We start from the raw sequence: 16,147 nt of genomic DNA on the forward strand, positions 1-16,147 counted from the left end.
CCTACCAAATATTATTTAATTTGGTATATATAATTATATATAATATAATATAATATAATTTTTTATATTATAATTTGACACAAAATGATGATTTAAAAAGGAGCTTATTGATTTAAAAACAATTGTATTGTTTCCTCTAAAGAAAATAGTGCGCTCTGTCTCTACGGTTAGAATCCTGTGTGTCCATGGCAACGTTCTGTTTTTCATGGCAACGGTGTGTTATAGTTCGCAGCGGTTTGTTATCAAGAAATAAAATAGTGTGTGTGTAGAAACAATTCGTCCACACGCCACTCAAAAAAATAAATAAAAAAATAAATAAAAAACTCCTGAGCACAAGTCCACCCCTGGTCTAGTCAGGCTTTTTGTGTTAAATTATATTTCCTGTCTCTGCGCAGGCTCTTTTATTATACATGACAGCTTATGTCCCGATGACCGGTCTTTGCATTACGATTAAAAGCAGTATCAGTAAAGTAAAATATGTGATGTGCAGTCAAGTTCGAGTGTATGCACTGTTTAAACGAGTGTTCTCAACTTCAACTTGTTCTCATATATATACACCTACAGTCTTAGGCTTTTCATTAAGTTATTTATTTCCACTATAACACTTGTGTTCCTGATATTATTGCATTTAATGAGGCCTCGTTGTATTTATTCTTACAATAGATTCCAGATGTGGTCAAGCTACATTTTTTTGACTAAAACTAGACTAAAATTAAAAGACTTTTAGTCGACTAAAACTTAACTAAGATACCTTGAGTTTTCTTTTGACTAAAACTAGACTAAAATGACGAGACTTTTAGTCGACTAAAACTAAGACTAACGAAAAAGATATGTGAATGACTAAATATGACTAAAACTAACAAGGACATTTGGCACAAGACTAAGACTAAGACTAAATTAAAAATAGGTGACGAAATTAACACTACTAACTAGCCAGGTTTTCTTTGTAGCTTTATTCTTGTCTATAAGATCCTCTTATTTCATCTCACCAAACATCAACATAGCTGTGAACTTTACTTTGTACACATTCCAGAAGATCCTGGTAAGCTAATGCTAATTTACTAAAACTGCAGAAATATTTTAACCACCTCATTAACTAGCCGTGTATTTCAACTTGAAAGCTTGATATTTCATTAAAGACTAATGAGCTTTTAGAAAGAAAAAAAATTCTGCTTAACAAGGTCAAAATCCTGACTAATCCCCATCAGTGTGGTTGCTATGAGTAAGCTAGTAGTGTGTGTTTTGCTAACACTTTCTTAATATCAAAACTAAACCAAACAGCACTTGGAGGAAAGTGATTAAAAATAATTAATATACATGAAGTACTGTATATTCTAGCCATGCTAATTAAACCCTTTAAGTGACCAATTTAAAACAATGTTTACAGACACAAGCAGTTGTTTTACAGATCTTTGATGTTGTGTGATTATTTATTAATTGTGCGCCATTATTGCACTTAGTGGTCAAGCACAGGAACTACAACTACTACTAGTAAAGACCCACTGGGGAAAATATCAAGCTGCCCATTGTGTCTCAGACAGGACAGTAGATGATATTACCTCATTTCTTCAAAAATATTAATTATGTCGCTTTGTAGAAGCCAACATTCTGCTTTCCTATTTAAGCTTAGACAAAAATGTATAAAATTTAATGCGGCCTAGGGCTTTCGAGCCACATGCACCAAATTCGGATATGTTGTAGACCTTTTCTAAGCGATCCGAGTACCGGTACTTCTCAAAATGGCCTTTTTTCCCATAGACTCCCATTATAAACTTTGGAGGTTTATAACTCGGCAAGCTTTTGAACTATCTACACCAAACTCAGCCAGCTCCTTTAGGGTGACACTCTGAACAAAGGTTTAAATTGGTGTACCGACTGGCCTTTCGGTTGTCCTGCAGCCCCGCCCCCAAAATATGCAAAATCCAAAAACTTTTTACAACATGGACGTGTGACATATCAAAACACTCAGAACAGTGAGGGGAACTTTCTAATGTGTATTCTGATGACGTCACGTGACGTTACGTGAAAATCAAAAATTAGCACAACATGAACATGTGACATATCAAAACACTCAGCCCAATGAGGGGAACTTCCTCAGGAGAATTCGGATGACGTCACATGCTCGTCTCCACTTGCCTCCAAATGTTTTGGCACCCTATCTTTCTGTCCATTTGCCTCCAAAACGCACCGGCCTTTGCGAATACTTGCCTCGTCAAAGCCAACATCAAAGTTTGTTGCAACGAACTTTACAAATCTTGTTTGAACTAAAGCTGTCAAAATGAACACTGCCGTGCTTTTGGTTTTTTGAGTTTTTTGAATAGATTTTAGACCTGTATCTGATTAGAATGAATGTGATTAGCAATTTATTTTAAATTCTACACTGTTATTTAGCAAGCGGGTTAAATTTTAACCCCACTGTTTTTTGTGGGGTTAAAATTGTTACATTAAGAGATGTCAAATTTGGGCTGAAGGAATTGTTGCCACTGCTGGTCATTCGGAATAAATAAATATATTCTGAGTGGTTTGTTTGTGTGTCAGTCTCTTTTCTTCCATATTATAATCTATAAACTTGACTGGTCAACGCATCATAGAGGTAATCTATGATGATGGTCATGATGATGATGATGATGATGAGGAGGGTGTGTGTTTGTGTGTAAGTCAGTTCTTTATCATTGGATGATGGTTTTCAGGCCCTGAAAAGAGCAGGAGTACAAATAAATAAATAAATAAATAAATTCAACTTTGTTTTATGAAAACATTGAAACGTTGTAAAAAGTACATTTATTATATTATGTACCAATCCAATGCGATTTATGATTACAGCACAGCCTAGTGGAGGAACCAACAAAAACAAACAAACAAACAAATAATAATAATAATATGAATAAAAACAAAACGGTGTTTCATTTTCAACCACAAGCCGAGGCCTGAAGATGATCACGAGATCAGAACTGATGGGGATCAGCGCTCTTAATGTGACATTCAGTCAGCTTCATGTTCAATATTTTACGACGTCGTCTCACACAGCTTTGTCACGATGACTGGGATTAATACGAAATTATACGAATCGTTAATATCAAAAGCGTTAAGCTTTAGGTTAAGGTAAAGCTTTCTTAAGGTTTAGTCTCTTGATGTCACTTTTATTTACGAATCCATTCGATTTGTAATTTGTGTTCTCTCACTGGAAAAATAACTTCTGACCTGTTTCTATAGATGGTCAGTAAGACTGTAAAAAATCACTTGTTCCAGTTGTTACATAACAGTAATACGTTTACTAATTAACATTTTTAGTGAGATGGAACAGGAAAAAATTACCAGGATGTTGAACTTGACTCTGTAGGACGGTTCTACAAAATTGTGAGTCATTCCAAAAAAAAAACATGTCTTAACATGCTAATTAAATTGTGACATGGACTTAAAATAAAAAAAAAACTTCAACAATGGAAACTAAAGCTGTCCTTTGCACAACAGATAGTTTGGTTCTTTGTTGAAGAAAACCGTTTCAGTGATAATTTTGTAACACGACACGGGACGTGGGCTGTCATATTAGAAACATTTACAAACACATGAATAGATCTGTAACGTTATGAGCATATAAAAAAAAGACAGATTAGCTCAAGAATAACAATCAATCATTAATAGCGCGTGTTGGGGAAGCATGCCAGGGCAAGGACAAGCACGCCACGGTTCCTGGGTCGATCCCGAGCTTGGGTTTAGTCTGCGTGTGGAGTTTAACAGGTTTTCCATCACACCTCTGAAAAACATGTCTGTAGGTGGACTGGCTAGGTTACGTCACGATGCTAATGTGTATATGTATAGCATAACGCTCTGAAACAGACTTGGCAACCCGTCTCGGTAACGTGATAACATGCTAACTATTATTATTATTATTCGTTGCAGATAAGTGAATTTTTTTTGGTGAAAATCTATTCGACAACATTTCAACCGGACCCCTTTCAAGCTCTTGGGTTCAGAGAGAACTGGAGTGTTAAACGTTTTGAGGGTTAAGCAGCTCGACTGAACAGCTTCTTCACCTGCATATCTACAGAAATGTTGAGGTACAAATGTGGTTCAATACTGGTTTGGTGTTTGGTAAACCTGCTAAAGAAATGGCTGCACTAAAACCACAGCAATTCCTCAGCACAATTTTTGCTTGCTTTGGTGGTTCGTGTGTTTCGAAAGCACCGTAATTCAGATCGGTGTCATTGTTAAGTGGTAGTCAGAAGCTATAGCGTTTGGGAAGGCAGTAGTGCTGGTGTGGTTTCCCCAGTCTGTAGTGAGGTTGCTCTTAAGATGGATGAACGGCTGTGGAGGTGGGCAGGTCACATGAACCACGATGCTGGCGGCCAGCAGCAACACTGCAGCCAGGACAGCCAGTCCTCTCCTCAGCACCAGCTGAGGGACGGATAGCGGGGCTTTGAGTCGGACTTCTCCCGCTTCACCGTCGTCCACTTCCCCCTGACCCATCACAGGTTTGTCCTGTTTCTCATCTTTGGTGCTGGCTGGAGCGTAGGCGCTTGTTTTGGAGCAAATGTTTACAGAGCGTACCTAAGGTGGAGAGAAGTAAAGAGTTAACACGTAATATTCATGAAGTAAAGAGATCAGTAATAGCCTAAAGGTTTGGCTTTGACTAGATGCAAAATAATCGCAAGACCATGAACGCCGGCCAATCTGGTAGCCAAAAGAATTGGTTGATGTTTAGAAGATCAGAGTTCAAGCCCCAGCATTGCCAAGCTGCCACTGTTGGGCCCTGGAGTAAAGCCTTTAACCCTCTCTGCTCCTGTGGTGCTGTATCATGGCTGACACTGTGTTCTGACCCCAACTTCCAAATTTGGGATATGTGTAGACTGAATCTCACTGTTCTGTAATGTATCTGAAGTAATGTCTGTGGTGGGATGTGGTAGCCTAGCGGTTTAGGTGTTGGGCTACCAATCGGTAGGTTGTGAGTTTGATTCCTACGTCCACCAAGCTGCCACTGCTGGGCCCCTGAGCAAGGCCCTTAACCCTCAATTGCACAGTTGTATAAAAATGTAAGTTGCTCTGGATAAGGGCGTCTGCTAAATGCTGTAAATGTATGTCTAATAAAAGGGTTCAAAATACATTCACCTTCATTTGAAATATCTTCACCTGATTCTAACGATTCGGTTCTCTTTGTTCCTGTTTAAATGCACTTTATTTCTGCTTCGCTCACATCTTGGGGTCTACGACGTTACTAAACCTATAACATGTTACAGACATTCTGTTTTTGTGTATGTGTGTGTGTGTGTGTATGTGTGTGTGTGTGTGTGTTTTGACCATGACCTAGCCGAGCTCTCGTATCTCTGTTTACGCCTCGAATCGACCATTGCCAGTTTCAGTCTGATAACCTTTTCTTCACCTTCTAGATCTTCTTCTTTTTCAAATTCTTCTTCTTCTTCTTCTTCTTCTTCTTTTTCTTTTTCTTTGTCTCTTCTTTTTCTTCTTCAGCTCTATATCTTCTTCTTTATTTATTCTTCTTTGTCTTCTTGACAGTTTCTTCCTTTTCTTCATCTTCTTGATCTTCTAATTTGGCTTCTTTTTCTCTGGCTTCTTTTTCAAATTCATCTTCTTCTTTTTTTGATAATATTTTTCCTTTTCTTCTTCTTAATGATTTTTTTCTTCACCTTCTTGATCTACATTGTCTTGTTTTTTTTCACCTTTTTCTTTAAAACTCTTCTTCTTCTTTGTCTTCTTCATCTTCTTATTGTTATTATTATGATGATAATTTGAGTGTAAATGATCAGTATGACAGAAGAGTTTTAAAGAAAAAGGTGGAAAAAAAAAAAAAAAAAAATTTGATCAGTTGTAAATGATCAGTATGACCCCTCCTTGAACCGCCACCTTATTGTGGTGGAGGGGTTTGAGTGCCTGAATGATCCTAGGAGCTATGTTGTCTGGGGCTTTCTGCCCCTGGTAGGGTCTCCCAAGGCAAACAGGTCCTGGGTGACGGGCCAGACAAAGAGCGGTTCAAAAACCCTTATGAAGAAAGTTAAAACAAGGTCCGTGACGTCGCCCGGTATGGCGCAACCCGGGGCCCCACCCTGGAGCCAGGCCCGGGGTTGGGGCTCGCATGCGAGCGCCTGGTGGCCGGGTCTTACCCCATGGGGCCCGGCCGGGCTTAGCCCGAAGGAGTGACGTGGGGCCGATCTCCTGTGGGCCCACCACCTACAGGAGAAACCGTAAGGGGCTGGTGCATTGTGGATTGGGTGGCAGTCGAAGGCGGGAGCCTCAGCGACCCAATCCCCGGACACGGAATCTGGCTCTAGGGACATGGAATGTCACCTCGCTGGGGGGGAAGGAGCCTGAGCTGGTGCGGGAGGTTGAGAGATACCGACTAGATATAGTTGGGCTCGCCTCCACGCACGGCTTGGGCTCTGGAACCCAACTCCTCGAGAGAGGCTGGGCCCTCTACTACTCTGGAGTTGCCCGCGGTGAGAGGCGGCGGGCTGGTGTGGGCTTGCTCATAGGCTTACGGGCCAAATGGCAGTGTAGAGTACCCGATCTTCTTGGCGTCTCTGGGAGGGGTGCTGGAAAGTCCTCCGACCGGGGACTCCGTCGTTCTACTGGGGGACTTCAACGCTCACGTGGGCAGCGACAGTGACACCTGGAGGGGCGTGATTGGGAGGAACGGCCCCCCTGACCGGAATCCGAGTGGTGTTCTGTTATTGGACTTCTGTGCTAGTCACAGTTTGTCCATAACGAACACCATGTTCAAGCATAAGGGTGTCCATCAGTACACATGGCATTAGGACACCCTAGGTCGGAGGTCGATGATCGACTTTGTGGTTGTTTCATCTGACCTCCGGCCGTATGTCTTGGACACTCGGGTAAAGAGAGGGGCGGAGCTGTCAACTGATCACCACCTGGTGGTGAGTTGGATCCGATGGCCGGGGAGGAAGTTGGACAGACTTGGCAGACCCAAACGTACTGTGAGGGTCCGCTGGGAACGTTTGGCAGAGTCTCCGGTCAGAGAGATCTTCAACTCCCACCTCCGGCAGAGCTTCAACCAGATCCCGAGGGAGGTTGGAGACATTGAGTCTGAGTGGACCATGTTCTCCACCTCCATTGTCGACGCGGCCGCGCGGAGCTGTGGTCTCCGGTGCCTGTCGTGGTGGCAATCCCCGAACCCGGTGGTGGACCCCGGAAGTAAGGGATGCCGTCAAGCTGAAGAAGGAGTCCTATCAAGCCTGGTTGGCTCGGGGGACTCCGGAGGCAGCTGATAGGTACCGGAGGGCCAAGCGAGCTTCAGCCCGGGTGGTTGCAGAGGCAAAAACTCGGGTCTGGGAGGAGTTCGGTGAGACCATGGAAAAGGACTATCGGTTGGCCTCGAAGAAATTCTGGCAAACCGTCCGGCACCTCAGGAGGGGGAAGCAGTGCCCTGCTCACACTGTTTATAGTGGGAGTGGGAATCTGCTGACTTCGACTGGGGACATTCTCGGACGGTGGAAGGAGTACTTCGAGGATCTCCTCAACCCCACCGACATGTCTTCCACTGAGGAAGCAGAGGCAGAGGGCTCAGTTGAGGACTCGTCGATCCCCCAAGCTGAGGTCACTGAGGTGGTTGAGAAGCTCCTCAGTGGCAAGGCACCGGGGGTGGATGAGATCCGCCCTGAGTACCTCAAGTCTCTGGATGTTGTGGGGCTGTCTTGGTTGACACGCCTCTGCAACATCGCGTGGCGTCTGGGGACAGTTCCTCTGGACTGGCAGACTGGGGTGGCGGTCCCTCTGTTTAAGAAGGGGGACCGGAGGGTGTGCTCCAACTATAGGGGGATCACACTCCTCAGCCTCCCCGGAAAAGTCTATGCCAGGGTACTGGAGAGGAGAATCCGGCCGATAGTCGAACCTCGAATTCAGGAGGAACAATGCGGGTTTCGTCCCGGTCGTGGAACACTGGACCATCTCTATACCCTCACCAGGTTGCTGGAGGGTTCATGGGAGTTTGCCCAACCAGTCCACATGTGCTTTGTGGATCTGGAGAAGGCATTCGACCGTGTCCCTCGTGGTGATCTGTGGGGGGTGCTCTGGGAGTATGGGGTCCGGGGCCCTTTGCTAAGGGCTGTCTGGTCCCTATATGACCGGAGCAGGAGTTTGGTTCGCATTGCCGGCAGTAAGTCAGACTTGTTCCCGGTGCATGTTGGACTCCGGCAGGGCTGCCCTTTGTCACCGGTTCTGTTCATTATTTATATGGACAGGATTTCTAGGCGCAGCCGGGGGCCGGAGGGAGTCCAGTTTGGGGACCACGGGATTTCGTCTCTGCTTTTTGCAGATGATGTTGTCCTGTTGGCTTCTTCAAATCAGGACCTTCAGAGTGCACTGGGACGATTTGCAGCTGAGTGTGAAGCGGCGGGGATGAGTATCAGCACCTCCAAGTCTGAGGCCATGAGGCCTTCAGGTTGGTGGAAAGCCCCTGCCTCAAGTGGAAGAGTTTAAGTATCTTGGGGTCTTGTTCACGAGTGAGGGAAGGATGGAGCGGGAGATCGACAGGCGGATCGGTGTATCTTCTGCAGTGATGCAGTCGATATACCGGTCTGTTGTGGGAAAGAAAGAGCTGAGCCGCAAGGCAAAGCTCTCTATTTACCAGTCGATCTACGTTCCTACCCTCACCTATGGTCATGAGCTTTGGGTCATGACCGAAAGGACAAGATCCCGGATACAGGCGGCCGAAATGAGTTTCCTCCGCAGGGTGGCTGGGCGCTCCCTTAGAGATAGGGTGAGGAGCTCGGTCACTCGGGAGGAGCTCAGAGTAGAGCCGCTGCTCCTCCACATCGAGAGGGGTCAGCTGAAGTGGCTCGGGCATCTGTTCCGGATGCCTCCTGGACGCCTCCCTGGGGAGGTGTTCCGGGCATGTCCAACCGGGAGGAGGCCCCGGGGAAGACCTAGGACACGCTGGAGGGACTATGTCTCTCGGCTGGCCTGGGAACGCCTCGGTATTCCCCCGGAGGAGCTGGAGGAAGTGTCTGGGGAGAGGGAAGTCTGGGTGTCCCTGCTTAGACTGCTGCCCCCGCGACCCGGCCCCGGATAAGCGGTAGAAGATGGATGGATGGATGATCAGTATGAACTCACCATAGTTCCTCCAGCATATAGTTGCTCAGGGTTGTCTGTTTCTTCAGGAATCATGTTGTCCATGATTGGTACACTAAGAGGTGCCTTCTGTCCTACACAGTTCACTTTCCCATTCCTTCCAGCACGTTTCTGGGCCTGAAAGAAAAGCATCAAAGGCAGTTAACGGCCGGCTTGAGCTCTATTACGATAAATCTGCTAGACATTAAGGCTAACACAATAATAAATGGAGTTCTCATAACATTAAGATCGACAGTCCATACAGCTTGATCTCTTTATCTCTGCGCTTTAGGCTCTACCTTCTCAGTCAGCTTCTGCCAATCGAGTTTAAAGATGAGCACAATGAAGAAGCAAGCTTGGATGATGACACAGACCAAGAGACCGAGCGTCAGACCTGAGAAGTAGAGGAAGACAAAAACAAGAGGTTTCAGTGAGAATGAAAAATGACGCTTCTGTTGTGACTGGAAAGAGACACTGGGAGAAATATAATTACCCAGAATCCTCAGCTTGGCAGCAAACATCAGCGATATTCCCAAAGGAAGTCCGATACAGTAGTAAGAGATCAGGTTGGATATGGCTGCTATCTTCTGATTTCCTGAACCCAGAAGGATCCCAGAGCTTACACACTACATGGAAAAACACACCAAATAATTCTAATGATAAATATTTACAAAAAGATTTTTTACATTAGAAAAAAAAAATTAAAGAAAGAACTCAGGTATAAAGGTATAATAGAGGTATGAAAAATTCAAGTGACAAAAAATCGTAAATCTTAAGAAATGTAATATCATGAAAGTATTATAAATTATGGCTTTGCTTAAAAATTATAAATTATAAAAAAAAAATTTTTTTAATGGCTTTTAAATTCATCCTGCAGAATTTTATTTTATTGTTCACTACAATTATTATTATTATTATTATTATTATTATTATTATTATTATTATTATTATTTCTCTAAATTTACTACTAATATAATATTTAATTATATCATTATATTGTTTAATTTACTGGGGATCAGTTGCTATACAGAGGAATAATAAATTCATAAAAAAATATATTTTTAAAAATCTATATATGTTTATATATAAATATAAAAATAAATAAAATTTGAAAAATGGGTAATGAATAAATAAATAAATTAGAATTTAAAAGTGCACTACTACTACTATTAATAATAATAATAATAATAATAATAATAATAATAATAATAATAATAATAAACCGGTGAAGTGAATTAATGAGCTGTAATAACGTGACCTGCTCAGTACTATAACTGTACTGTTACTCTTCATACACCAGGAACTTTAGAAATCTATTTATTTAGCTTTAAAACAAATGCAGTACAAATCAAGCATTTTTTGTATTTCCTGTATTTATTATTGAAAGCTGCACGTCTGTAAATGTGTCAGATGTTAAATGTGTGAGACGTAACACAAGGGACAACTCACCACAAGAGCATCAAAAAACTGTAAGAACACATAGAAGGTCATATTTTCGGATACAATCTCAACAATGGTCCTGAGAACAAAAGCAGAGAGAGACGGGGAGTACAGACAGAAAAACAGAGAGAGAGAGAGAGAGAGAGAGAGAGAGAGAGAGAAAACACAGACAAACAAAGAAAGACAGTAAATGAGAGACAGGCAGACAGACAGACAGAACAGATAGATAGACAGACAGACAGGCAGGGAGAAAGAAAGAAAGAGAGTGAAGTGAGAGACAGGCAGACAAAGAAAGAGACAGTGAAAGAGAGACAGACAGACACACACACACATATATATATACAGTATATAAAAACACACACACATATATATATATATATATTTATATATTTATATATAGAGAGAGAGAGAGAGAGAGAGAGAGAGAGAGAGAAAGAGAGTTAGAGTAGAGACAGACAGAGAAAGAAAGTGAGAGGCAGACAGAGAGACAGACAGACAGAGAAAGAGAGAGAGACAGAGATGGTAGATGTTTTAGGTTGTGTTCACATGTAAAAAAGCATCATCATTAACAGTGTAATCGAGTGTCATCATGTCTCTTAATAATAAACACACTTACTGATCATTGGTAAAGATGAAGCCTAACACTGATTTAGTAGAACCGAGCACAATCCCCTGTAGTAGTGCCAACACTCCTGGAGCAGAGCACATCACATGATGTATTACATTTATTATGTAGTCTGTATTGTGTATATATGTAGTCTGTATGAGTACTAGACAGAGTTATACTGAATATAGAGTAGAAGAGAAGTAAAACTATTACTATGAACTATTAACTAACTAAAAGAAATGACATGACCTTCCTATGACAGTATGTGTTTGGACAGCAGCCTCGTGGTGAGGCAGGTATCCTTTTTTTCTTACCTGAGACAAACAGAGCCACTTTGCTGGTAATCAGAGCTCTACGTGTGTCTCCTGCCCCTAAAGCATTGCCCACGCGGACACACGCTGCTGCATGTACACCTAGAGGAAACTAGAAGACGTGTCCATTAAAACCACAACAAAGTCCTTCTTTTTGCTGCTTCTGAGTATCTCTGATTACATGCTAATATAAATACTTTACTCAGACACACATGAATATCCCAGCAGCACAAAGATGCTGAATTTAAGGAACAGGATGTGTCCATCTTCATCATCGAATGTCTTTGTCATGTCTCACTCCGCAGTGGTGCTTTGTATGAAGCTCATGCGAAAGTAGACACTCAGGAGCTCAAGAATTTGTAGCTTTTATGAGCATTCCTGATTATACGTAGCCTATTGGGGTGATATATTCCTAGTAAAATGTTTCTTTATTCAGTTTCTATCTTAACTAGATGTTGATATGAAACCCATTTCTGCTCTCTAAGATGCCGAGAGCTAACCGGGTCCTGACTTAATTTAGATCAGACTCACAGGCAGGTAATCATGCGTTCTCTGCAGAATGGAGTTTTACACACTACTGCTGTCAGCACAGCTCTGTCAATGAGTGCTAAAGCAGACGCAGGTAGCGCAGCCTCACCATGTACGTGATCGATCCCATCTCCAGCAGCACGTGTTGGGCCGCCAGGTCGATCTCTCCCAGCATACCTGGCAACGAGACATTTTTTTAATTTTTTTTATTAAAGTGTGTTAAATGGGGGGGCAGGGTGGCTTAGTGGTTAGCACGTTCGCCTCACACCTCCAGGGTTGGGGGTTCGATTCCCGCCTCCGCCTTGTGTGTGTGGAGTTTGCATGTTCTCCCCGTGCCTTGGGGGTTTCCTCCGGGTTCTCCGGTTTCCTCCCCCGGTCCAAAGACATGCATGGTAGGTTGATTGGCTCTCAGTGAGTGAGAGTGAGTGTGTTAAATGATATCAGACTTTTCATTTGGACTAGAATTTGTGTTAATAGATAAGAGTTCAAATGAGAAATGAGTTACTGGGTAAAGAGATTCTCTGGGTGAAACATTCATTTTGTAAAATGACAATAATTATAAGGAATTCATGACCGGGGTTGCCAGATCTCACACAATCACACTTTCTCCATAATAGTCACACTGTTCTGTTTCTGTATCTTTATATTAAATTGTTATTTTTATATATATTTCTATAGCTTAAATGCTATTGTTTCTATAACTCTATTCTAGTCTATTTTTATTTTTTTCATTTTGAATCTTTCTTATGACAAACATTGTACTGTGTATGGCTGCGCACATGACAAAAAAAAATTTTTGCTGTCTGTAAAACGATGTAATAGAAAATAAATAAAAAAGACTTATATGATTATATACAAACGGGAATCTTGTAGTGAATTCATAAAATGTTAAACCTCTAAACAAAGAGTCTATGTGTAAATCTGTATGATGAATTAAATGTACAGTAGCAGAAAGTATAATGGATAATGGATCTGATGGATCCGGATATAATGGATCTGGATCTAAAGAATAATGGATCTGATTTAGAGAGTTGTGATGACTGGACAGGACAGAAAAAAACTATATACATATATAGGTAACTATAAATATATATATATATATATATATATATATACAGTATATATCTAAATATATATATATATATATATATATATATATATATATATATATATATATATATATATATATATATATATATATATATATATATACACAGTATACACAGTAAATATATATATATATATATATATATATATATATATATATATATATATATATATATATATATATAGACAGTATATATATATATATAGGTAATTATACATATATATTTAAAAAGCTATTTAATGTGGCAATGAGATTTAAAATGTGGTCATGAAATAAAAAAATCAACTCTTCTTTCCAGTATGAATTTTCCTGAACTATAAATTCCACTAACATGCCTTTAAATAAATCTTAAATGTTAAAGTCTGAATATTTAAATGAATGAACCACTGATCCATATCTGAGATAACTTCTTGCTCTTCCTTTTCCCTGAGCGAATATTTTTCTCTGATGGAACTCGTGTTCTCTTTTTTTTCATACATTTTCATTTTCTGTTGCCCGTGAGGCAAAAGAGCAGAGAAAATAAACCCCAGACAAACTTTCACCTTCCAGTCAGACAGGTCGTCTGCTGAAACTATGTGCACCTTCTGGGCTGCATTTAAATGAAGTGTCAGTGATATTATGATGTCACAGCTATTCTTAGGTCTCGATGAAATGACGCAATAACTGAAGGTCTAGGAACAAGTTTAAAGAGTGTAAACTCACTCTCCTTTTATCCTTTGAGTTTTAAAGCCATTTTTACAAGTAACTTAATAAAAATATATATGCAAGCTGACCAAATGCACACACACACACACACACACACACACACACACACACACATATTATACAAACGCATACACATTTATTTATTTATTTAATTTCATTTAATTTCATTTCATTTCATTTATCATTCATTCATTAATTCATCTCTCAGGCGTTATTTGGGCATCAAGGCAGGATACACCCTGGACGGAGTGCCAACCTATCGCAGGGCACACACACTCTCATTCACTCACACAATCACACACTAGGGATAATTTTTCCAGAGATAGCAATCAACCTACCATGCATGTCTTTGGACCGGGGGAGGTAACCGGAGTACCCGGAGGAAACCCCCGAGGCACGGGGAGAACATGCAAACTCCACACACACAAGGTGGAGGCGGGAATCGAACCCCGACCCTGGAGGTGTGAGGCGAAGGTGCTAACCACGAAGCCACCGTGCCCCCCTTTAATTTAATTTATTCATTCATTCATTCATTCATCTTCTACCGCTAATCCGAACTACCTCGGGTCACGGGGAGCCTGTGCCTATCTCAGGCGTCATTGGGCATCAAGGCAGGATACACCCTGGATGGAGTGCCAACCCATCGCAGGGCACACACACACACACTCTCATTCACTCACGCAATCACACACTAGGGACAATTTTCCAGAGATGCCAATCAACCTACCATGCATGTCTTTGGACCGGGGGAGGTAACCGGAGTACCCGGAGGAAACCCCCGAGGCACGGGGAGAACATGCAAACTCCAAACATACAAGGTGGAGGCGGGAATCGAACCCCGACCCTGGAGGTGTGAGGCGAACGTGCTAACCACTAAGCCACCGTGCCCCCCTTTAATTTAATTTAATTTAATTTAATTTAATTTAATTTAATTTAATTTAATTTAATTTAATTTATTTATTTTTGTATTTTCCCAGTTTTTTTTTTTCTTTCACACTTGTCTGTAGATCCATGACCCAAATGTATTACAGTCACAGTCCTGGCTGTGTGTTGAGTATTTGCTCATTACTGCTGTGCTTTAATACCAAAAAGACTTTTGAGTACTTAAATGCATTAAGCACTACTAAACAATCACAGTTAAGGTGCCATTGTGCCACTGCCGGGCCCCTGAACAAGGCCCTTAACAACCCTTGTATAAATAAGATAAATATAAGTAATTATGTCTCAAAAATACCGTCAAAGTAAATGTAAAAAAAAATCCAATAGTCTTGCAAATTGATGCAAATTATTTATATTCTGTATGTACAAACCGTGGTGAAGGATTTCTGTCTGTCTGTCTCATATAATCTATTAATAAAATGTATCATAGACTTTAGTTCTCGTTATTATTTTGAATAATGGAGCACATAAAGATAAACCCACGTACCTGCGAGGAAACCTCCAATTTCATAGATCCACCACTCAAAGCAGAGCATTAATGTGCTGGGGATGGCGAGCTTCATGAAGGAGTCCCATTCCTGTAGAGAGGACATGGACCAGCCTGCAGAGGGAGACACAGACAGTAGATTTGAACAGTTTCTAGTTAAGATGTAATGCAAAGCTTTCAAGAGACGGGTTACTTCCACAATATAGCAATAATATGTCTCTTGTGACACAACACTCTCTATCACTGTCTCATTGTGTCGCTGTCTGTCTCAGAGTCTCTCTCTCTCGCTCTGTCTATCTCCAAGTCTCTCTCTGTCTAGCTCTGAGTCTCTCTCTGTATATCTCTGAGTCACTCTCTGTCTGTGTCTCTCTGTCCATCTCCAAGTCTCTCTTTGTCTATCTCTGAGTTTCTCTTTGTCTATCTCTGAGTCTATCTCTGTCTGTGTCTCTCTGTCCATCTCCAAGTCTCTCTTTGTCTATCTCTGAGTCTCTCTCTGTCCATCTCCAAGTCTCTCTTTGTCTATCTCTGAGTCTATCTCTGTCTGTGTCTCTCTGTCCATCTCCAAGTCTCTCTTTGTCTATCTCTGAGTCTCTCTCTGTCCATCTCCAAGTCTCTCTTTGTCTATCTCTGAGTCTCTCTCTGTCCATCTCCAAGTCTCTCTTTGTCTATCTCTGAGTCTCTCTCTGTCTCTGTCTGTCTGTCCATCTCCAAGTCTCTCTTTGTCTATCTCTGAGTCACTCTCTGTCTGTGTCTCTCTGTCCATCTCCAAGTCTCTCTTTGTCTATCTCTGAGTCTCTCTTTGTCTATCTCTGAGTCTATCTCTGTCTGTGTCTCTCTGTCCATCTCCAAGTCTCTCTTTGTCTATCTCTGAGTCTCTCTTTGTCTATCTCTGAGTCTATCTCTGTCTGTGTCTCTCTGTCCATCTCCAAGTCTCTCTTTGTCTA

General features: G+C 41.5%; 1 protein-coding gene across 1 annotated transcript in view; it reads right to left on the reverse strand.

Moving 5' to 3' along the window:
• Nucleotides 1-2,765: 2,765 nt before the first annotated feature.
• The window catches only part of slc47a1 (solute carrier family 47 member 1), a 23,504-nt gene continuing 10,122 nt past the window's right edge, over nt 2,766-16,147 (reverse strand). Inside the window, exons 9-17 of the mRNA XM_060890720.1 lie at nt 15,204-15,317; nt 12,074-12,141; nt 11,440-11,548; nt 11,135-11,210; nt 10,528-10,597; nt 9,572-9,704; nt 9,378-9,472; nt 9,082-9,216; nt 2,766-4,548 (exon numbers count right to left, since the gene is read on the reverse strand). Of these exons, the coding sequence (XP_060746703.1) occupies nt 4,192-4,548; nt 9,082-9,216; nt 9,378-9,472; nt 9,572-9,704; nt 10,528-10,597; nt 11,135-11,210; nt 11,440-11,548; nt 12,074-12,141; nt 15,204-15,317 (1,157 nt within the window). The 3' untranslated portion in view covers nt 2,766-4,191. The remainder of the gene's footprint in view (nt 4,549-9,081; nt 9,217-9,377; nt 9,473-9,571; nt 9,705-10,527; nt 10,598-11,134; nt 11,211-11,439; nt 11,549-12,073; nt 12,142-15,203; nt 15,318-16,147) is intronic.

Source organism: Tachysurus vachellii, chromosome 17 (genome assembly GCF_030014155.1).
Source record: "Tachysurus vachellii isolate PV-2020 chromosome 17, HZAU_Pvac_v1, whole genome shotgun sequence".
Taxonomy (NCBI): Eukaryota; Metazoa; Chordata; class Actinopteri; order Siluriformes; family Bagridae; genus Tachysurus; species Tachysurus vachellii.